Here is a 23,323-nt window from a genome sequence, read left to right as displayed (position 1 = left end):
ATTTGTGCCTATTTTAACATAGCCTTATCAAAACATCTTTAGGTTCTAGCATGTTTCCAGCTGCTGTGGCTGGGATTTTACCAAGCAGCAAACTCAGCGTTCAGGCTGCCACTGCCACACCTTATCCACCACAGCCATCTGACTCAAATCACGAACCTGGCACAAAACACATCCTGTCGAGTCCTGTTTGTTTCAAGATGCTCTGAATGGTTAATTTTGTGCCATCAGACTTTACATAATTCCTATTTATGTGGTTGGTACCACATGATTTCAGTCCAGGAAAGGAGGGGCAGTAGCTATCAAGTGCTGTGGAAAACATGGTCTCAAGTTTGCAGCTGAAAGCTGCACAGGTGGGTGTCAGGGCTAGGCACACAGCACCTAATCCTCTGCAGCAAGTCCTGGCTTCTAAAACTAAAGTTTCCCGACTAACTGTTTGGCAGGTGAGAGTAATGTTATGCCTGGAATTACAGTGCAACAGCCTAAACAGACCTCCAGCTGTAACAACTTGTAAAACTCTTTTTAAAAGTCTTTCTCATATGGGAGCACTGGTGTAACTGGATTTGAACACATACATTTTTTTGTCTTGGGTGATGACAGGATAGGAATGGTGTGCCTGGTGTTGGACAACAGTTCCCTGGATGAGCGAGTGTTTCTTAAGCAACAACCCTCTGAGCTTTGGCACTGGCTAATTCTCAACAACAGGGATTATAGGGAGAGGACAGAAGATGTAATGTACAATTGCTGGGTGAGAGGAAGAGCAAGGGAGGAGGAAGGCCCCTTTTAGAAGGAACACATGGTTGTGTGATGGAGCTCAGCTGACCACAGTCCTGTCTCTCAGTTTCCCCTTTCCTTGACTTCCCAGCAAGTCAAACTCCATGCTGCGTGTCCACTCTCAGTAAGTCCTGCTGGGAAGAGTCTGTCTCATTCATCTCAGGTTCAGAAATTCCGCCTAACTCATAAACACCTCTGTGTTTAAGCCACAGTGCTCTTGCTCCTGCTTCTCACCAGGCTTCCTATGCCCACTGACTTGGAAGTGTCATTCAGCCAAACCCATGTGGGATGTTCATCCCTTTTTTAATAGAGCCCTTTATTCCTCTGTTTCCTTCTTCATGGAGTCTTTGCCCATCTGTCCCAGAACAGCAGCCACTGCCTGTTCTCCTACCTGCTGCAAGCACCAGCTCACCCTCTGACAACCAGGCAATATTTAACCGACTGACGCTGGAGGAGCTGTACCTTTCCAGTACCAGAGACTGGAAAAGGGGTTCAGCACTGTACAGTAGCAAGGGGAAGTTACTTTAAATCATGCATTAAGACTAAAAAAAGATGGAAAAAACTTCCAGCATTCTCTCCAGTCCAGCTCTCCAACCTTTGCTGTTAGCACCAGTGTTCTGAGGGGAAAAGCTGAAAACATTGCCTAAATAAACATATAAACCTTTCCACTTCACCTCCAGCAATTGTTCAGTCAACAGAAACATCATTTCAGTAGCCTGAAATAATCCCTAAAAATCAGTTAAGCGTATGAGCATTTTCCCAAGCACACTCTCTGTGCACTCCCCTGCAATTGTATGGGCTTTTTCAAATTCTCAGCACTTGGCCATGCCATGGCTTTCCATGCTAGGAAAGCTGCACTATGCAGGACACCTACTTATTATCTCAGAAAGCACTAAAGGGTGTTTCATGCCTCTCTGTAAGTAATGGGATTGCAGCACAGTTTCAAGAGGTTTCACTGGTGCAGTCACATCACTCAGTACAACACTGGCTAAAGCTCAGGTTTAAGCAAGGCCTAACTTTTCCTTTAAATATGGCAAATGCAGTGATCTACACAAAGAAAATGACTTTTCTATTGTCTCCATTTTTTTCTCAATGGAAGCTAGAAGAAAAACTGAACAAACAAAACAAGAGCTGTTATTAACAGCTGCCCTTCACCTTTGACGCACAGGTCTCAAATCCCCATTATTAATGGCACTCTTTTCCTTCAAGTATCTGCAGCTCATCTTAACCTAATAAATCTCTGCCCACAAGGTCAGAAAGGAACCAGAAAACACACTTCCTATCCATCCTTGCAGACTGATCCTTGCCCCCAGTCTTTCATCTGGGGGACCTGCAGGAAGGGGATTGTGTCTTACTGGGGGTGAAATGCTGCCCAGTATGATCCATTCTTTTCTTCTTCCAGTCTTGGCAAAGAGTTTTTTCAGTTGGCATTACCTTTCTGCCCTAAGAGGCTGTGCCTAGGATAAGTAGATCCTTTTCCTCATAGATAATAATGTAAGAGTTGTCATACTGCCTCAGAAAAACGCTGTCTATTCCGGTACTCTGAATCTGATGGAGGTAATTAACACTTTCTGCTTCTGGAATTCAAGTTCTAGGGATTTTTCAGCAATAAGTCATGTAATGGCTCAGTAGCTGATGTATTGTTTTGGCATAAAGTCACCCAATCCTTTCCTTCAAAATCTTTAGTTTTGGCCTTTAGAATATGCTATGGTACAAAGTTTCATAAACCAGATTGCCTGTGTTTCAAGATGCACGTGATCTTTGAGCTGGCAAGACTGTGAAAATGCATAGTTAGGCCGTGCATTTGGAGGGAGAGCAAGAGAATGGCCAGCACTGCTCCAGCAGCTGAACCAATACAGTCCTCATAAGCCACATGCAGACCATGGGATGCAGTTGCTCCAGCCTGCTGCAGCCACCACATACAAGAACATCCTCCAGTGTGCTGACTGGCTCCACCAGAGCATTCTACATCTCTTTTTAAAGATCTCTGCTGCTGACTGTTCCATATCCTTAATTTATTTGTCATTCCAGGGCATGGCACATTCCTGTAGCTCAGCTGTCTTCCTGGGCCTCTCCTGACATGCTGTCCAAAGGTTATCAAATACAATTCCTTCAACCACAGCCTCTTAGCTTGGAAGTACGCCAAGCTGAGGCTAAGCAGTAGCACTTATGGCTCCATGTGGCCTCTCAGGTGCTTAAGCAAACAAAGACTGGAGAGGAACAGATACCTCGGTAGCAGGTTCAGGCTAGAAACACTCACTGGTTTCTGTGTGGGACTTCCTGTTCTCCCCTCCTCTTCTCAGGCTGAATGCTCTTAGAGAATGGTTCACACTGTGTTTCTCTCTCAGCAGCTGCAGAAAGTTCTGTTTCTCAGTTATGTCCAAAGCAGCTTTGCAATTTAAAGTATCTGCCAGTAGCTGCTAACTTCTCTTTAGCAGCTGCATCAGCTGGGCGAAAGGGAATGCATTAGTATCTCAGGTATAACTGGATTACCCCAGTCAAGTATGGTGTTTCTCTCATCACTTACGTTTGCACTGTTTCAGCTCTATACACATTCACTTAGTTATAGCCTAATCCCCAGCTTCTTGTTAAAAAGGAAATAAATCCTTCCAAGCCTGCCAATTCAGAATCACACTGCACTATGACCTAGGGAACCTGGCTGATTTTCTAATAGTCAGAATAAGAACAGAGGGTTTGCCTACCTAAGGGAAAGAGAACTTTAGTGTTGACAGTAGTTGTCAGCAGCAGATGACAATTTGTGCCAAGCAGGATCTCAGCTCAAAGCAAAGACAGGAACAACCTTCTGAGCTGCTTCAGACTGATTTGAGCTTGTTTTTACCTTGGTTTCAGAAACAGCACAGATCAGTTTGTTTCTGTCTATGCTGAAGCCACATGAATTTCTGACCTCACTAATCTCACTTCTTACTGCTACCAGTTCTTTTCAAGCTATGCATCAAACTACAAAGAGCCCCAAACAGGTCTTTGTTCAACACCAAACCTATTACAGTTCTAAGTCTTTCACTCTTACAGTGCAGAAGACACTGATGGCATTATTTAAATCCACATTAATAAAGTACTCATCCAACTCCTGGAGAAGAATGTTGATAAAGTAACCCCACGATGAAGGTTAGCTCTGCAAAATTGTTCCAACTCAACATTTTATCTATATTCATTGCATTTTTCCCCCCCAACCATAACTGTTTGTCTCTTAAAGCAGATGTGATATGTTTACAGCTGCCAAAGAACATGAAAATGACCACGGGAGCTGACTGAGAGATTGATTAACTCCCATTAGGCAACGGCAGTAGCAAAAGGTATTCTGGATTGCTGCTAATTCCACTGCTGCCTCAATAAAGACATCCCCACATGATGATTGCAAGGACACAGGAGGCATAAAGAAGGCTTACAGGAACAATTATATCTGGGCTGTGGTCTCAAGGCCAAGTCTCAGAGGATCCTGCACAATGACATCTAAATAAAGTTCCACAGCAAAGACTGTCTTGATGCCAGGGAAGTCAAGGCAAATGCAGGAAATGAGGAAAAGTTCCCTATGCAGTACTTCAGAGACTCTGGTCTCTAAGCAGGCAGTGATTTGTCTCCTTCAAATTTCACAGTGGGTACTTTGAAGTCGAAATTATGGAATGGCTCAGATGGCCCTCAGAGCAAAAGGTGTCAATCCATGTTACTTGTAATTGTCTGTAGGACTTTAGAGATGTAGGAAAACCCAGTAAAATAATCCTGACACAACAGCTATTAGAACTGCCTACTATTTCCTGCTGTTGTGTGAGAAGAGTGAGCAGGCAGGACATACTAGGACACAGATTTCACCTGCAAGCTTCGCTTTGGCCTACTTGCTATCCTTTGTCATAGTTGCTTGCTGCTCTTTCCATGTTTGGCCTTCTCTGTTCATTCAAAAGTCACACTGCAGAAGGAAAGAAATATGGAGGCAGGGTCAAGTCACCTTTCTTCTGCTTGGCATTTTCAGAAGCACCTAGTATCTTTCAATATACATCTACCTACAGGATCTACAGTGGCATGACTGTGGACTGGCTGAGCTAGCACATCCTAGGCCAGCTTCCTGGTGCTACAAGTCTTAGTCATTCCTATGTTAGGATGGAGAGAATGTTTTCACGTCTTCTCCTTGCTGTCAGTTCACCAACCCTTAATCTGCTCCAATCCCCAGCTGCTATACTGTACCTTTGACAAAAATGTTTCTCTGCCAGAAAGCTAAAAAAAGTCTTTCCACATACTGCCCACAAAGGTCAATTCACAGCCTGACAGTTGGCTCCCTTGACTTCATTGCTATCCACTCCATCCATTCCCAGCTCAATGCACTTTTTACAACTGCTTGTTCTTTTCTTGCTAAAGAAACATTGACTCCCAGCCTGAACAGAGGGAACAAGATGGAAGACAGCAGAAGATATACAGGCCACATAAAGGGAATCTGCTGATTATTTTCATTAGCATTTGAAAATCACAGCTGCAACAGAAAAAGAGGTGTCAGAAAGTGAAGACTACTGCAGCTACACACATGTCCTGGGGTACAATGCAAAAATGTGTATTCTATCACCATCTGTTAAAATGTGGGAGGGGTGGTGACCCTTATCTCTGTGGGAGATATCTTCTGCTGATGTGCCATCTGATAAGATCGGGGGATGATCATCCTTATCTTTTCACAACCCATCCTTCCTCCAGAAGATATATTCTGTTAATGGGCCATTAAGTCCTATTGTGTGACTGATAAGATTACATCACCCCATTGGGAGATGCCCCAGCCAGGGGCAGGAGCCAAGCCTTTCCTACCTAGATAAAAAACTGGGGTTTGGGACCCGAGGGCAGACCTTTCTACTGGATCCCAGAGGAAAGTCGGACCTTTTCCACATCATCACTGGATCTTCGGAGGAAAACTGCACCTTCTACAGGAGCACTGCTTCAACAGAACCACATCCGTCATCCAGGAGGACTGCAGCCACCATTTATACGGACTGCTACCAACACCCTGACTGACAGGGTGTCAGGTTGTATTTCTGACTTTGTCGGTGTTTTTTCTTTTATATTATTGCATGTATTTTATTTTTTCTCTTTTCTCCTATTAAATTGTATTACTGACTTGGAGTCTCGCCCTGGTTTTACTTTCAAACCAACACAACACAGTATTAGGAAAGTGAAAGAACTGGCTGCAGAGGAAGGCTCTAGCAAAATATGCTGAGTGATAAGGAGCCTCTCCCACACAGCACTCAACTCCAGTAAGTACAGGACAATGAGGGACCAGACATTGTTTCAATAGACACAACAACATTGTCTGCTGTTGTACAGATTGCATTGCTGTGAGATTTTAATATTTTTGTGGGTTTGCTTGTATACCTTTGTTCACAGGCAGTTGGGCTATTTCTATACCACAATCACTGGTTGATGGGGATTCTGAAAATACTAAGAATACAAATCTGCTTTAGTAAGGAAGAAAAAATACAGCACTTTTTATTGATGCTAAGTCTATGTGCAAATGCTGCATTTTCAGCTTTTAGATAGCTGTGCAGGCAGGTATGTATTGCTTGCCACTATACTTCAGTAATTACTCTGTGCTGGAAATTGTACCACCTGGCTTAATTCCCTTTTTGGAACTTAGTGATGTAAAGTGAGGACCATGCAAGAATTTTATTTTTAAAGCAAACTACCTATCTTCTTGCCTTCATGCTAAGTCAAACACACACACGGCACTCAGGGAAAAGAGCAAGGTGCACAGCATGAGAGTCTGCAGAACTAGCCAAGATCTGACGCGGCAGCTGAATCACAAGAGTAGAGCAGCACAGAGAAAGCTTATCTCTGTTCATCTTTTTTTTTTCTTTCATCCCATGCTTCATGGGAAGTCAGCTGTAAAACCAGGAGTTTCATTTGTGTGAGGATGTAAGCCTAGTCAAAGTACAAGCAGTTCTGGTCCCAGGTCAACTATCTACAACAGCATTTAACAGTCTAAGCATTTATGCCTTGTAACTATGAAGCTGCTGTGAAGATGCTGCCAAAACCAGGAGCAGAAGGGAGACTAGGATCTTCCAGATCTGATGTTCAGGAAGGAAGCTCAAGGTCTCTCACAAATATGAGCACAAGACTGCCTTCCACAAGTTCTTTTCACTCGGGAGCATCAGCAATATTTGATGAAGGAAACACCAATAGCAGAATTTGCAGGCCTCCATTTAACCCCAGTTTACAACTGCCAAGACGTTGAACTCTCTGTGCAGACCAGGTATCTGTTCAGCAGTGACACATCCTCCATGTAAAAAGCCAATGCATCACCTTAGGCTATGCCTGTGTAGAGTTCTGCTCTGTCCATAACCAGAAACAGCAGCAGTGATAAAAAATTCATTTGAAGGGTTCAGCTCACCACCTTGTGAAACCAGGAACTTGATGACATAACAGGGCTCTTCTGCAGACTCAGATCCCTAACTGTGATTTACAAGAAAGCCTTCCTTATAGGATTCAGTATTTTGCTACTGAAAACTTAATCAATACAGTAACTCTATTCCCAGTATTATTTTAATGAAACAACATACAACTTACCCACTCTGCATCTGGGTGTAAAGGATGATATTATTTACCCCGAAAGTGGATGATAAGACGGAGAACTCTGAGAAAACAGACAATGCCATCCCTGTAGGTCTCAAGATAATGATTTAAAGACAAAAATACTGCTTATTCACTTACTTCATTCCTTTATCAGAGGGAAGGACAAGCATATCCAAACAGATTCAGGAGCTATGGTAGATTTATGTAGCAGATTTATTTATCAAATCACATTTCATGCAGAAACTATAAATACAAATGAAAACATTGTCTAAAACATTTCATAGGGTACTGTAATTTAAGAGCAAACTTTGGCTTCAAACTACCCACTTAGAAAAAATCCAGTTTCATTGTTATGCAATTAGTTGGCAAAGCAAATATTGACTGTGACAAGCTTAACCTGAATACACTTAGAAATAAGTAAGAACTACATATTCAAAATATATTCTTTTGCTGCACTTTGTCATAAAGATAGGAGATTTACCATGGACTTCTTCTCATTAAAGGTAGAGCTTTCTAGGAGGCCATTGGTAAGGTCTTTGCCATTTCCCTTTTTAGGTTCACAGTGCAGGCTATTAATGCAGTTATTTTCCTCCAACTCTCAGGTAGCTCTGAGAAACAAACTACCATTCCACCCTCAAGTTATCAATTTCATTTGATACTTTCAAAATAACACTTTCAGTACAAGCACTTTTTCACGAAGCATTTTTTCTGGCTGTTGACTTCATAGACTTCTGGGATTTGCTGGTTTGGTTTGCTCTCTTTTGGTTGCTTAAGCCATACACTGAACTTGGGTGTTACCATATGAGCTAATTCCTTCTGCATTCATGAATGGACATGGTTGCTTTTCCCTGAGTTATGCTGAAGTAACTTTCTTAGACTAACTAGACCAACTTAATCTTGTGGAGATGCAACCTGTATCAATGCTTTGCTTTCGTTGTAATAGCTGAAACCAATTCCCAGACACAGTATTTTCATAAGGCTGAAAGACAACGCTTCTCTGCATGCTGCCAGCATACACAAGCTGTGCTCACACAAACACTTCTACACTCTGTTAGGATAGGCTCTTGAGAAGAGTTGGTGATCAAGCAGCCCATTTTTCACTCTTCCCCTCTCCTCATAATCCTGAGAAATTTCTCTGCAATTTTTATTCAGCAATGCCTCTTCCAGGAGATAATAAGTCACCCAAGAACTGGATGACACTTCACAGAGGCCCCAAAATATAACCACGGAACAAAGCAAGGCCCCTCTGCTTCCCACTCTTCAACAGCACTTTGTTTTTAAAAAGCACATTTGGGGAAGTGGAATTTACATCCCTTTAGATATTTAATTTCCTTTCTTTGCTTAGTATCAAAGACTGCTGTGTCCCAGAGATTCTATCATCTCTGCATTAAGAACATTCCCTTCCCTTTTGCAATGAGCATTTTTGGTTTACTATGCTCTGGACAGACCACTCTCACATCACAGGTTTTCACAGCATTGCCAACCATCAAAATCCACCATTAAATGGAAAATCTGTGGTCTCAATGCAGGCAAACCTGAATTTAATTACCTGAGTGTTCTAGAAAAAGGTCCAAATTTCCAGGTTACTTATTTACCCCCAATAACTTACAGACACAGTCCTCCAGGTTGTCACAGTCACCTTTGATAAACTCTGTAACTTGGAGAATCCAGGAATCTGCACATTTTTGCTCCAACAGTCACACAGCACAGATACAAACATACTAATGTTAATCTCTTTATATACAGTTTTGCTCTTTTCCACTGAGGAAGAACTCTGATACTTATCTGAGTAGCTGACTGCACTTACAGTAAAGTTCACATGAATTCTACAAAGGCAAACAAAAGTAGCCTCAAAGAAAAGCACTCCATATGTATCAGGTATATGCTGGACTACCAGGAAAGAGTAAAAATATTATCATAAATTCTGGATCAAACAAAATTAAGCCCAGAACATGAGTGGTAAGATACATGCTTTGAAAATCTGGTAAGGCTATCATTGCCATAATGCCTCAAGTACAGATACATGGTCACTGTAACATAATTCTTCTTAACTTGGATGAGCATTTTCTGTAGAACATGCTGCTGATTTGAAAATAGTGGATGTTCCAGCACCTGTGATACCCTAAATAGAAGTGAGAGTCCACAAAGAAAGTGAGGAATTCTTTGCCTAGTCCTTCATACCACATATCCACTTCTGAAGTATACTACTGCTAAAAGAAGTACAAGTACACAAGATTTAGTTCAATAACTCTGACGTAATAATGTCAAGGATTTCATCTTCGCTTTGTGCCCCCAAAGCCTGCAAAAAAAAAAAAAAAAAAAAAAAAAAAAAAAAGTCAGCTTCACCATGACCTTTCCATTGACCTTTCTAGCTCTAAAAAGGCTGAAGGTGGCACGAGATAAACATATTCACATGAAGCAGAAAAGCAAGCAATTATGGGCTGACTGGCCTGGAAACTATTCTGTTCTTGCAGATTAGACAACCTGCATTCTACAGTGAATATATCTATGCATGTTTGCTAGAGAAGGATACACGTAGCGCACATCAGAAGGGAAAGCTTAAACTAATGCACCTTGTCAGTGAAGACAAGCCTGATGCTGATGGTGCCATGCCCACCACAGGCCTGCAGGGAATTTCATATCCCACAGTGCTACCCTGCTTCCATAGGGAATGGAAGGAACAGACATTGTTACATACCATCTACACCAACTAGTAAAATAAAACAAGGATGCTTGTTGAACTGCAACTAACATCTGCATGTTTTTGATAGGTTAGAGTCTCTTGAGCTTCAGGAAATTAAAAGGTGTTTTGCCTTACCAGAGGCAGTTCTTGTTCCTGAACTGCTTCCTTCTGTGGAATTCCTTGAGTGCCCATGCATAGGAGGTATAGCTGTGGGATCTGTCCACATACTGTGATACAGGGAACTTGGCTGCGCTCTGGCATGAAACAGAGTACAAGGAAGGCTTCATTAGTGGCCTTCAGAAAAATTAAGAAGACACCATTCCAAACAAGAGAACTGCACCTCCAAGGGAAAATGTAAGCAGTTACTTCAAAGCTGGAAGTATTCCTATTTAATGTATTTAACATACTATATATTAACGCATTATATACTAGATATTGAGAGCAAAAACATCCAGTGCTGTGATATCATCAGTAGACTTTCAAAAGGAAATTGGGCTTTATTCTTCAGAATAGGGAATTCTAAAAATTGCAAATGAGGAAATTTTTCTCTCTGAAATTTTGACCTTAGATTCTGTCAGATAAGAAAGAAGTTTGAAATCTGAAGTTTAAATGCATTCTGACACCTACATCCCAGTCGTATTTGGCAAGAGGAAATAACCTTCTGTTAACTATTTTGAAAAGGTCCTATCAGTAACACTAACATATCACAGTCTTTGACTCACTCACTTAAATTTACTTGCTTCCATGGATATGGAATCTCCTGCTGTTGAAATTTACAAACAGCTCTCTCATACTTCCTGGCACCAGCATTTTGAAGCACATAATTTCAAAAGCCTAAGAAACGAAATTAAATAATAGTGGACCAAAGACTGTTTTAAACAAAAAGAAGCCCAAGTTAGGAAGCTTGCTTATGTATTTGGACTTACTCAGATCTATAATCTTGAACAATAATTTGTGGCTACTGAAATGGAGGTGTGTATAGAAATCAGGAAACGAACCTGTATGTAGATACTACATAAATATAATGCCTCAACACAAGAGTCACGTATTTAAGCCTTAAGAAATACAAGGTCAATAAAAACGTTAACACATTACACCTCAGAAAAATTCTTAGCAGAATTAATACAATTAATACATTTTCTGTTATTAAAAATAACCCACAACTTTCCAATGCAGATGCTTAGCCCACTCTTGTTTATATACCTTACTCTTTAATCTGTTACATTTCTACAGGAATAGATCTGATACATAGGCAAGTTATTTGATAAATTGACAAAACTGCTTAGGCTCTGAAGATTCCCTGCAGGAATCTCATCTTTTCTCCAGAGAAGTCTAAAATGGCAGAAACTGGTCTCTTCAAACTGTTAATCTAAATATGATGCATTCTAAATGTTCAAAAGTCTATACCAAATACGGCATTCCGTATTATATTTTAGGAAATATAATCTATATACAGATTTCTTGTATCAGTATCATTATATGGTTGATATGACTATGTGTGTTTTGAAGGCATTCTGCAGATAAATTGTTTAAATGCTCTATTTAAATTTGCAGGTCATCATGCCAGGTCAGAAAAAGTAGAATGAAGTACCTCAGTCTTTCCAATTCTGCTTCAGAAACATGTTTGAAATGTCTCTGGTCATGGAGCTAAAAATAGCTAATGAAAATTCTTCCAGGGGTAGGATGTTATAACTTGAATGACACAGGCCTGAAATCTTAGAAACAATGTCAATATAGCATATAGCATACCCCCTGAAAGCTTAAATGCTTAAAATCTGATAGTATGCATATTTTACCTGTGACTGCCTGCCAAGTAGCCTAGCAAGCCTCCTGCTCCTAATCCAGTCCAAAATCCTGGTCCTGAACTGGTTCCATGATGGGAATGAGTTCCAAAGCTGTTGTCATCTTAAACAAAATTAAAATAAGAAGCATAAATTAGTAACAGATTAATCCTCAGGCCGGCTGCTGCAATAAGATTCTCTCCTGTTAAAGATAATGGAAAATTAGACAACAAACTACTCCTGATTTCAGCAGATTTTTGATCAAGCTTAACTTGAAAGGCCTCACATTTCAGAAAGCAGGAAACCCCACGTAAATTAACATTACTATAAAGAGTTTTATGTTAAAAATCTGCATCCACTTCATCTCACAACCCTGATGTTTGCAAAACATGCAAAGAGTCCCTGCCTGCTGATCTATAAACAGACAAGTTAGATTAAAAATAGAAAAGGAAATGTAGAAAGAATGATCTGCTGAAGGTCAGTGAGCAGGCCAGAAGCAGATGCAGGAACACAAATCAAGTAGGTAACACTGCATAGGGATCAAACCACAAAGACACAGAGCTCCTAATCTCATTGAGCACAGCTGCACAGTTTGAGTCACAGTGGCTCAGTGTAACGCTAACATTACTGGTATTGTTTCCTGGTAATCCTAGTCTGGCACTTGTTATCAAAAGCCAAGCTAAATGCAATCACATTGCAAAGCTTTCATTATGCATGAGTCACCAAGCTTGACAAATACCTTGATGAAACTGCAAGCATATCAAGTAGATTGTGGGGAAAGGAGAGTCACAAATTTTTTGACATGTGACCTGCATAACATGAGGTTCTGAGTCAGAATTAATGTCTTCCATTTAGAAAGAAAAAAAGAAAATACAAACCCAAAGTAGAATAATTTTCTGGTCTAGCAAAAATCATGGATGCAAGAATAAGCTTAACCACAGTCTTAACACATAACGAAGTATAAAAAGGACTGAAGATAACATTAGGCTCTCCCTGAAACATGCCCACCGTAACAAGATGACAAAGGTAAAAATTAGAGGGCCTGGTTTTTCTTCAAATTGATATCGTTTGTTTGAAGCCACAGAAGATAAAACAAAAACGAAATAATCAGTTTCAGTCTAGACTGGATTTGATGTTGAATTTCATTTTGAATGTGTGGGGAGAAATATAATGTCTCATTGGGATGATAGACCATTAAATTATGGTGATTTGGAATAACAACAAAAAATTACTTAATTTGCTGCAATAACAATGTTAATCAGAGATGAACTAACTCATTTGTTCAAAAGCACCATGAGTAAACACTGACTCAGAAAACTGAGTAATTTTTGTTGAACTATCTAGAGTAAACATTAAGAATCATGTCAAACAACTAAACGAGAGAAAAACTAAGATAGTCTAGCTAAACAAATTTCACAGGACACAATCTGCATGTTAAGGGATTTAAAATGAGGCAAATTAAATATTAACAGCAATATGTGAATAACATTGCTTTTCATTACCGTCCAGTTTCCAAAGACTAATACATTTCTGGAACACATGAACATACACACTCAGAGATGTGCTCTTGTTGTGCTCCCACAATGTAAGGCAGACACTAGATGCATGAAGCAGCCTAACATTTAGTATTTTCAATCTCCACATTTCAATCTTCCTCCTTACTTTGCCTGAAATCTAAAGACAAATCATTGACATGTCTTATTAAACACATCACAAGTTAAGCATTATATGGCTCCCAATGTGTATTTTAAGTGTCTCAGTTTTCAGCAATCCTCAAGAAAACATTCTTAAAGCCCTGCCCTTGCTAGATTTGAGACTCTTGCAAAGAAAATGCAGTGGGGCAATTAATTGACAGGAACTGAACAGAAAAAAATTAAAATAACCTTTCATTGTTTCACCTGTGCCCAATGTGACAGAGCTGTGTGTCATGGCCAGGGCTCTTGCTGACCACCACAGTACAGCCAGTGCCATGCCCCACACATGGCCACTGATACCCACACAGCACAGACAGACAGTCTGACATAACTACATGCAAACCTATTTGCAAAGCCAACAAAAGTAGATTCCCTTTAATTTTCTGGTGCAAATAGAGCTGAAAGTTTCTGCTGTGTACACCGTGCATAAGGGTATCCAAAAGAATTACACTGCACCCTCTGCTGGCCAAGTTTTGAACAAAACTTGGAGAAAGCATTAATAAGCATTAATAAGCATTATTAAAATAAAAACTTTCAACTAAGTAAACCTAATCCTTGCTATGTATTTTCTCGCCAAAACCCCTTCTCTATAAAAAAATATGTAACTTGTGGGAATGTAATTTAAGTTCCAGTTCCAGTGCTGTGAACAGCTTGCATGTTTACAGGGTTAAATGAGTAATGTTTATTTCCCTGAGACACTATGGGGCCTAAGGAAGACCATTTATTTATGTGACAGAAGTCACCAGTTTTCTGGGAAAAGAAAAACTGCCTCTTTTCCCAGCAGAAGCCTTGTCACTGCTTTTGTAATTTTCAACTTCAGATGAAAGGCCCCACATGAGATTCAGACACTTCACAGACACTGTTCTCTGCTCTGCGAACTAAATCTTTCAGCTGCTGGGACTACACTGAAACCCTGTTAAACAGAGGACTAGTACATGATACTCAACTCCATCAACTGCTTTGTCAGTGAAATCAGGCCTGAAAGGCTGTTCTGTAAAGTTTCAGACTGCTCCTTTGGCACGGGTTTGTTACCGGCTGCGTAAGAACATTCTCTTTTCCAGACTACCTACGACAATTATTCTCCTCATCACAATCCTGCTGTTTCACAGGTGATGAAAGAATGCTTGCAGAACATAGGGAGGTGGCTTATCAAAGGTTCAAAGGGCAGCCTGCCCTGAAAGCCTGTGGAAAACCAAGCCCTTATTTCCTCTTTTGAACAGAGCAGAATGCAAAGCTGGCTGTAGGCTCTGATCCAATTTGGCAGTTGCATGCAAATTCTGTGGTTTTAACTATATCCCACCTTCCCTTACCACAGATGAAATAGGACAATCCTGCTTGGTCTTTTGAATACTGTAAATGGCTGAGCCCTACCTGTGAAGGTGGACTTAAAACCAGGAGGAGGAGGCGCCTGCTGACTCCGCCAGAAGGGCTGAGAGAAGCCATCACTGTGCCCAGAACTCTGCTGAGACTGTTGGTCGCTGAGGAATAACTTGTATACTCCAAAAGCAAGAACGAGAAGAACAATTACAACAATTGCTCCAGAACCAGAATCAGAATAATCTTTCCTCGACTGGTAATAGCTAGACCCAAAGCTTCCAGAGTTCTTCACTTTCCTTTCACCTTCTCCAGTCAGCTCTAGACTGAACAGCAAACTACAGGAGCCTCGTAGTATGTAAGGATCATCTGGGTAATCGTAACCTTCACAGCTCACTTCCATTTGCCCAAAACGGTAGGCATTTTCCAAGTCTGCTCTGCACTGCCACTGAAAAAATAAACACAATACAAAGTAAAACATACTGCCCCAAAGATAAAAAAACCCATCTGCTACCCTACATATCCCCTGAAATAAAGATGTAATTGCTAACAAATCATCTATAGGCTATAAGTAAGAAATTTCTGTGACCTCCTATTTTGAAAAGGAGTAGGAATTTGATGTTTAAAGGAATTTTAAATCCTAAAACTTAAAAAAGATCTTATCTTTCAGAACACTGTAGAATTACAACTCTGGAAGATTTTCGTTCTTGATATATAACAATACTTTTAAAAATGTGCTGTACCCTGTACAACAGCTACTTGATAAATGCCTGTCCTGTGCAAACTCGACAGCACCTACAAAAACATAACATGTGGGACTGAAATCCAATTGCACCATTGTGTCCACTTGTGTCTGTGAAGAAATCAAAAGAAACTGGGACAGACATCATTAGGCATCCATATGCAACACTTAACAATTACATTGGGGATTCTCTGGTTGAACATAGGTGGATCCTCAGGATCACATCCCCTTGAGGTATCTAAACATAGGGATCTCTAATGGCACGTTACATGTATTTTGGAGAGGAAATAATTAAGTTGTTGTTTCTAAATTAGTAATTCAGTACAGCAGTACCAACTGCCAATTAATATTTGACCATTCCTTCACAATACTTGATCAGTTTTAGCAATTACTTTCAGCCTTGGTTCCTGGTTATCTATTGACAAAGGCCTCAGTAACAGCTGTAAGTCAAGATTATTTACTGACTAGCACTCACAGCCTAAGGTGGAAGAGAAAGTCAGGCAAGTCTGAAATTTAGTTTTTAAAAGAGCTGAAGCGAAGAAAATATTTAGAAGCCCTTTCCATGCTAATAAAAAATAGCAATTCACACAGCAGTAATAATTCAAAAGCATCCTCTGGGGTTTGCAAGTGTTTGATTTTATAAACTCAAGTGCTGTTTTGTTTGAAACCAGCAAAGGTTTGTTATGCCGTGCTTTTACATTTGCTTCTTCAAAGATATTTCAAACACATACCTACAATAGTTCTGGAAAATCCAACCCTAAAGGTATTTAGGTTAAGTTTTAGCTGCAAGAGTTCATCTTAACAAAAAGCACCTGAACCAACAACGCAGCTCGCTACTCTTTGCTCCTTCAGAACTTACCAGCTTGGGGAAAAGTGATTTCATAAGCAGTTTAACAAGTTTTAAACAGTTACCTGTATATCATAGCCATCCCATCCTTTGTTGTAACACTGAACCACCTCAGGGACACGGGAACACCCTGCAGAGCCTCCTGTGCACTGCAGCTGAGGGACCGCAGCTGTCCGCCTGGATGTTGTGTATTGCCTTCTGTGGAGAGTGAGCGCCTGAACATCCCGCAGCAGAACCTTCCCTGAAACAGGCAGCACAAAGAATCACAGAATCCATTAGGCTAAGAAAGACCTCTGCGATCACCGAGTCCAACCTCGATAAAAGAACTCTATCATGTCAACCAGACCACGGCACTGAGTGCCACGTCCAGTTTTTCCCTAAACACCTCCAAGGACGGTAACTCCATCACCATCCTGGGCGGCCCATTCCACTATTTGATCACCCTTCCTGTAAAAAAATTCTTCCTCTGCTTGTCAGCGCTTGTTCGGGTGCACTCCTCTTGGCTACAAGACGCCGAAGCAGTACGTCTGCATCTTTACAAGACGAAACTCTAGGAAGCATCAGACGCCCAGAGGGAAACACGGCAGAGTTCCTCATTTCCTTGCGAAGCGTCTCTGGGCTACTCCTCGTAGGCAGACAGCCACAACTGAGGGCACTGCGGGATCACTGCTGCGACACAAGCACGTTAGAGCGATGCTTTCCTAGCATCATTTCCCGCCACAAGCCCTTCTTCCCCCGTGCCGGCTGCCGCTAAACCGACAGGACTACGCAATGCTGGGCCGCGAGGAGCCGCTAATGCGCCGGGAAAGGAGGCGAGGGCGGCTGAGGCCGCGCTGAGCCCCCTTTATCCCCGCGGGTCTCACCTGGTCGGTCCCAGCCCAGTGCGGGTCCCGCGGCGGCGCAGAGCAGAAGGGGGAGGAGTAGAGCGAGCTGCGCCATGGCAGCACCGAGAACCGTGACCCTCGGCCTCGGGAGCAGGGCCCACGCCGGAACACGCGAGGCGCCGAAAGAAGCCCCGCCCCCAACGTGCCGTGTGGCCAATGGGTGGCGGGGAGCGGGGCTGCCGCTGTGGGGCCTGTCCGCGCGCCACGTATGAGCGTCGCGGGGCCGGCCCAGGTGGGCTGGTGTATAGCCCTCCCCCTTGCTGGAAGCGGCTTCCGCTTCCGCGTGGCAATTCCGGTTTCCGGCGCGCACCGTTCCGGTGCCGCGCGGCTGGCGGGACGGGCGGTGCCATGGCGGGAATCAAAGGTGCGCGCGGGGCGGGGCAGGGCAGGGCGGGGCGGCCGGTAGGTAACGGCGGGCCTGCGCGGTCCGCGCGGGGAGGGACGGGACGGGACGGGACGGGTTGGGTTGGGTTCGGTTCTCGGGTGGGAGGGGCTGAGAGCCGCCCCAGGACCCCTAGTGCCCCCGTTCCGCCGGGCGGTCGGGGCTGCACTGAGCCCTGCGTTCGTTTGCAGGCGGCGGTCGGTGGGTTTTTTTTCGCGGTGCGTTGCACCTTTCGTATTGTTTTGATTTGTTCTCGTTGTAGCCCTGATCAGCTTGTCCTTTGGGGGAGCGGTCGGACTGATGTTCTTGATGCTCGGATGTGCCCTGCCCCAATACAAGTATCGTGCGCTCTCTTTCTATTCCTCCATTTCTTTTATGTGTGTCTGTAACTTCAGAGGAGTCCGGCTTCCATAATGGTAGATTGATACATCCTCTCTGTGTAGGAGGTGCCTCAGATTTTTTGGGTGGGATTATTTGGGTTTTTTTTTTTTTTGGTTGGTTGGGCTTATTTGGCTTTTGCTTCAAAAGATTGGAGTAAGGAAAAAAAAAAAAAAAGACCATCCAGAATTTAATTATTCCTAAAAACTAATGGCAGCAAAAGTTAAATTACTAGGCCTGGCTGCAAACTGTAAAAGGATGCATTGCCCTGCCTCTCTGAACTGGTGTCCTGTTGTGACTGACCATCAGATAGCAGCATCTCCCAAGGTGGGCAGCAGGTGTGTGTTATCCAGGGAAGCATTTGCATTTCCTATGGCTGCCTAGGGGTAGCTGGGTTGTCGGTGGCAATCAGGTGGATCCTTAGTTGTGTCCCTCACTTGTAATGTAGCATTTCGACTAATTGCAGCTGCTCTCTGTGCTTTCTTTACATCGACATTCCTATCTCTTGGTTTTCAGGAGATACAAAGTAGCCGACCAAGTGTTCAGCTAGTAAGGCCTATGGCTTTGACTCTTTGCAAGTGAATGCTGACTTTATGGAAAATATTTTAAATTTACCTATTCACTGTTGAATAAATACCAAATATCCTGTTGATAGAGCTGTTACTAGTTGTGAATTGCAGTTTCTGCATATATGACTAGAATTCCTAGGCCAGCTTGCTTTTGTTATAAACCAGTACTAGTGACACAAGCCCTTGTGAAGGAGATCCTTATGCAGTTGCCCTTCAAACAATGCAGTAAAGTTTTATTGGAACAATGTGCACCTGTGTTTGTGTGCTTGAGAAATCTAGTCTGGGACGCTGTAAGGGTATCTCTTAAGTACAGCTGACAGGATAAACTTGGAGTTAAGCTCACCTTGTGAGGTGGCATTAGATTTAGGCTTGCCTAGTGAAATCTTGCTTTATGAATCCTGTTAGTCAGCTTTCCTGCCATCGAAGCCATTCACACACATGGTCTGTTGGATTAATGTCAGCTCATTCCAAGATAAAGGATTTGCCTTCTGTGGGCTTGTCTGTCTTTCCTAAATGGGGATGTTGGATAGGGAGAATGCCTTGCATTGATTTTTAGGAGGAGCAGGAAGTAAATCCAGTTAACTAAAACTTTTCTTCTCCTTTCTTTTTCAGCCAATACTGGCCACTGTTTGTTCTGTTTTTTTACATCCTTTCTCCTATCCCGTACTGCATAGCAAGAAGATTGGTGGATGACACGGATGCAACAAGTAATGCCTGCAAGGAGCTGGCAATATTCCTTACAACAGGCATAGTGGTCTCAGCATTTGGGCTGCCCATAGTGTTTGCAAGAGCAGAACTGGTTAGTAATATTTAAACTTGATTGTCTTTTTTTTTCTAGAAAATTTTGGTTTTTGTGCTTGTTTGTTTGTCTATTAAAGGTAAATCTTTCATGCACTATATAAGTCTTATAATTACATACTTTTGGAACCAGAATAAGATTTTTTTTTTGGGCAAGAAAAATCAATACATGGCAAAACATTGTGATTGCCAGTTGCTTCATGTGGTCACAGAATAAAGCCTAACAATGCAATGCAGGGAAAATGAGACAGAAAACAATGTGAAAACTTAACAGGGAAGTAACTAAATATAGAAGTGTAAAGAATACTTCAAAGACAATTTGTGGAATAGTTGGGCTAAAGCAGCATGAATAAAAAAGAAAAAAAAATTTTTGTACTCACTGTAAACTAAATTAAATTATATTGGTGTCATTTTCTTAAACTTCCAAGTTCTCATTAAATATTTCCCAGTGCACAGCTTTTCACTAAAATACTTTAAAAGTACACTTTGTGTGAATGACAGAAAGCACTACCAAGTCAAAAAACATGGAGTACACTTTCATAAATGTCTTTAGGCAAGAACAGCTCAGATGGGCAGTTTGAATGCCTCATACCTTTTGAGTAATCCACTTAAGTCTTCTGTGAAAACATCCACCTCCTTTTTTGTTACTGGGATACCTGCTGGCGTTTTGAAGACCTTAAATATCTGTTTTAAAAAGTCTTACAGCATAGCTAGGCTGCAGATGTTTTTGATGCTGTTACCAAGCCTTACTTTACATACCAAACCAGTTGTGCCTGCTAGCCAATGCTTTGAGTACAGCTAGAAGAAACTCGCAGTGCAGCTTGGCTGGCTGTGAATTTGTCAAGTAATTTTGGGTAAACCTAGCCTGCTTGGTGGAACCACAGATAATGAGATAATTGCCTCTTGCATCATGGACGTGTTACTAAACTTTGTTGAGAATGTGACAATAAGATGTTAGCTTTTGTCTTGTTCAGCTCCAAACGCGTCTAACTGAATTCCCCCTGTTCACAGATTTACTGGGGTGCATGTGCACTTGTTCTTACTGGGAATACAGTCATCTTTGCCACGATCCTAGGATTTTTCTTGGTCTTTGGCAGCAATGACGACTTCAGCTGGCAGCAGTGGTGAAAGGAAGATAAAAGAACTATCCACAGGCATCCTGTCATGCAGTGGCCATCCATACAAATGAGAGAATGGGCAATAAAGAGAAGTAGCGTAGCAAGCTTCTTGAGTATTCTAGATGCTCCTTTTGACGTTGTTCGTTCTGAGTGTACTACTGTTGCTGACAGGGTTTCTATGTTTTTATGAAGTGGAGAGATGATTGATTTCATTTTTACCTATGGTATGTTTTTAGGTGCTCTCTTGGTTTAAAATTGTCATCTGTCCAATGTTTTATGTGAAGCTTTAAACCAGGAACAAAATTTAAACATAATTTCAAATATTTTAAGTTGGGGTGTTTTAGTGGGGCTTTTCTTTGTTGGTGGAGTTATTTTTGTTTTGTTTTTTAAGTTAAGCATTAATACTATGTTTCAGGTTTTTTAATACCAGGATTAAATTATATACAAGCTGAATGGAGGTAAGAGATTGTCCACCACCATTGCCAATTACCGTATCAATAGATTGTTGCTATTATTTTAGCAGAAGCAAGTTGGGTTGGAGAGTACCAGCTGCAGATTTTCTTCTGCCCATACCTCAGACTAGGTGATGAATGCTGATAGCCTTCATTTCAGGAGAAGGCTGGGGAGCAGGTAGAGCTCTTTGGGAGAAAAGTCCTAAATTTTAACACCACTAGCTCTTTTACCTGCTTTGTTACCAATTCTGTGGATGTGACATTCAAATAATCTGTAAATTTATTGATACTGACATACAAAACTGAAGTGTATTGTAGGGGAAGAGAAAATTACGTTGAAATTCCTTTTTTTTTTTTTTAAAGTATCTTTTGAACTCTATTTATAATATTGTATGGTTTTGAACTTTTATGTCAGCTTTTTTCCACAAATATGGTAAAATGTTCATTTATGGAACTACTCGTCTGTATTAATTTGAAGCATATACAAAGCTATTTTCTCCTTCCCTTTTAAAGTTATTTTATACGTAGCATATATATATATATATATATCAATATCTAATAAAACAGCTTTTAAAATGTAGATTAAAACTTTGTGTTAAGCCTGAGTTTCCCCCCTCCCCCTTTTTTTTCCTTTTCCCCCCTCAAAGCAGCTGAGGCACAACTTTTTTGGAAATCACTGGCTGAACTGATTTCATTGACTGTTTTTAAGTTCTTATTCACTATTGGTTAATAAGATTTACTGTTATGTCTGTAACTGTAGCTTGTGTTCTGTAAGATTGCACATGTAGCTTCAAGTATTTAAGACAAATTTTCTGCATACCTCTCAATTGTCCAGATTTTTTATTTAAAGAAATCTGCCATTGGACATTCCATCACAACACAGTTGAGGAGTACCACTTAAGCAAGTTTGCCTGTACCATGTGCAGTGATGACGTTGACCAAACTTACTTCTAAACATTTTTCAGTTCTTTAAAAATAAGTCTCTGAAACTTAGCCATGTGTAATTGAAAGCTGACAATTGGTCAGGTTTTGCTCAACAGTATGAAAAGGCACAAGAACTGCAGGTCTTGGCTGTAGTATTTGTGCATGGATGCAAACAAAGCATAAAGTTTGCATATATGTATGTTTGTAAACGTATGTGAATATATACAAAGTCGGATAGTAATAGGGTGTGCTCAAGGAACTGGTACTGGCAAGTGGGAGCAGCTGGGCTATAGGTACCTCCACACACTGCTTTGTTAATGTCCTGTGTGTGGAACGGAGGAACAAGCAGGTACGAAGACTCCAGTGCAGAAGCCAGTCCAGAGCAGATTTATTTCAAGCATAAGCAAGTGCTTCACTAGGCTGCCTGTGATGGTGGTATTTGGAGCTGCGTGAGGGCTGTAGGGTCACGTTTCTTTCCCTTTTTTGGCAAGATTTCTGCGCCCACACCCCCAGTACAATGGAGGCTTCAGAAAATCTTCCAAACCAGTGGCTAAAGTTGCAGTCCTCTGCAGTCCTTATGAAGGAGGAATGCCTAGGACTTGTACAAATATGAGTCTGTTACCTATTATATTTTCATGGTCAGGAACTGTTTTCTCCTTCATTCCTGAAGACACGTGATGCTACTCTCTGGATCACTGGTCGTGGAGCTGACTGTGTATATTGGTGGTGCATTTTTTGTTTGTTAATTGCATTACAGCATTCCCTCCTTGCTTGCACATCAAGTACAAGCAGTATTGCTCTGATTTATGAGCAGGACACCTGAGAGGTATGATCCTTCCATATAATATGCACTGAGATTGTGTTACTATCCTTCTAGAGGGAAAAACTTTGAGCGATACAAATTTTAAATAGCAATCTTGAGTTCTGTATGTTTAATCAAAAATACTCTAATAAAAAGAGTGTTTTGTTTAAAGTATTAATTGTTCTTTTTCCTTTCTTTAATGTGATTGTTACTCCTGTGGAAGAGATTACACCAGACTGCTCGTTCGTTGTTCAGAGCGAGTATTAGTGTTTTTTTACCTGGGACTGCTTTATAAAGAGAGGCACCAGTGTCCAAGTTGCACTGAGCTGACTTTGTTGGTCATATCTCACATTGCAGTTTTTTCTTCAGTTTCTGTTTGAAAGCCAAATCCTGATATGTTGGTGGTGTGATACAAAGTGATGGCCACCTCAATCCTCTATGTATTTTTAACTCTACAATTTTTATTTAAAAAAAACCACACAGCCTTTGTGATATTTGTAATCATGACATTTCTGAAATTAGAAAACTGATGCCAGTCTTTTAGCAGAAGAAAATAAAGGGAGTTGGTGGAAAATCCTTTTGGGGTGATCAATCACCCCTCTCTACACACACGCTTTGGTCAA

General features: G+C 41.4%; 2 protein-coding genes across 2 annotated transcripts; one reads left to right on the top strand and one right to left on the bottom strand.

Annotated features, from left to right (window-relative positions):
* Window positions 1-7,527: 7,527 nt before the first annotated feature.
* SARAF (store-operated calcium entry associated regulatory factor) lies at window positions 7,528-17,546 on the bottom strand. The gene is made up of 6 exons (XM_088163772.1): window positions 17,257-17,546; window positions 16,459-16,634; window positions 14,862-15,252; window positions 11,812-11,920; window positions 10,151-10,269; window positions 7,528-9,631 (listed from the first exon to the last, which is right to left on the bottom strand). Exons 1-6 carry the CDS (start codon window positions 17,330-17,332, stop codon window positions 9,606-9,608), a joined length of 897 nt encoding a protein of 298 aa, XP_088019898.1. The 5' UTR covers window positions 17,333-17,546; the 3' UTR covers window positions 7,528-9,605.
* Window positions 17,547-17,550: 4 nt separating this feature from the next.
* LEPROTL1 (leptin receptor overlapping transcript like 1) lies at window positions 17,551-22,874 on the top strand. Its single transcript, XM_014888275.2, has 4 exons — window positions 17,551-17,641; window positions 17,922-17,997; window positions 19,219-19,405; window positions 20,416-22,874. Exons 1-4 carry the CDS (start codon window positions 17,626-17,628, stop codon window positions 20,530-20,532), a joined length of 396 nt encoding a protein of 131 aa, XP_014743761.1. The 5' UTR covers window positions 17,551-17,625; the 3' UTR covers window positions 20,533-22,874.
* Window positions 22,875-23,323: the final 449 nt, after the last annotated feature.

The sequence above is a fragment of the Sturnus vulgaris genome, chromosome 4 (assembly GCF_052056855.1).
Source record: "Sturnus vulgaris isolate bStuVul1 chromosome 4, bStuVul1.hap1, whole genome shotgun sequence".
NCBI lineage: Eukaryota > Metazoa > Chordata > Aves > Passeriformes > Sturnidae > Sturnus > Sturnus vulgaris.
The sequence above is the reverse complement of the archived record's forward strand: the minus strand, read 5'-3'. Positions and strand labels throughout refer to the sequence as shown.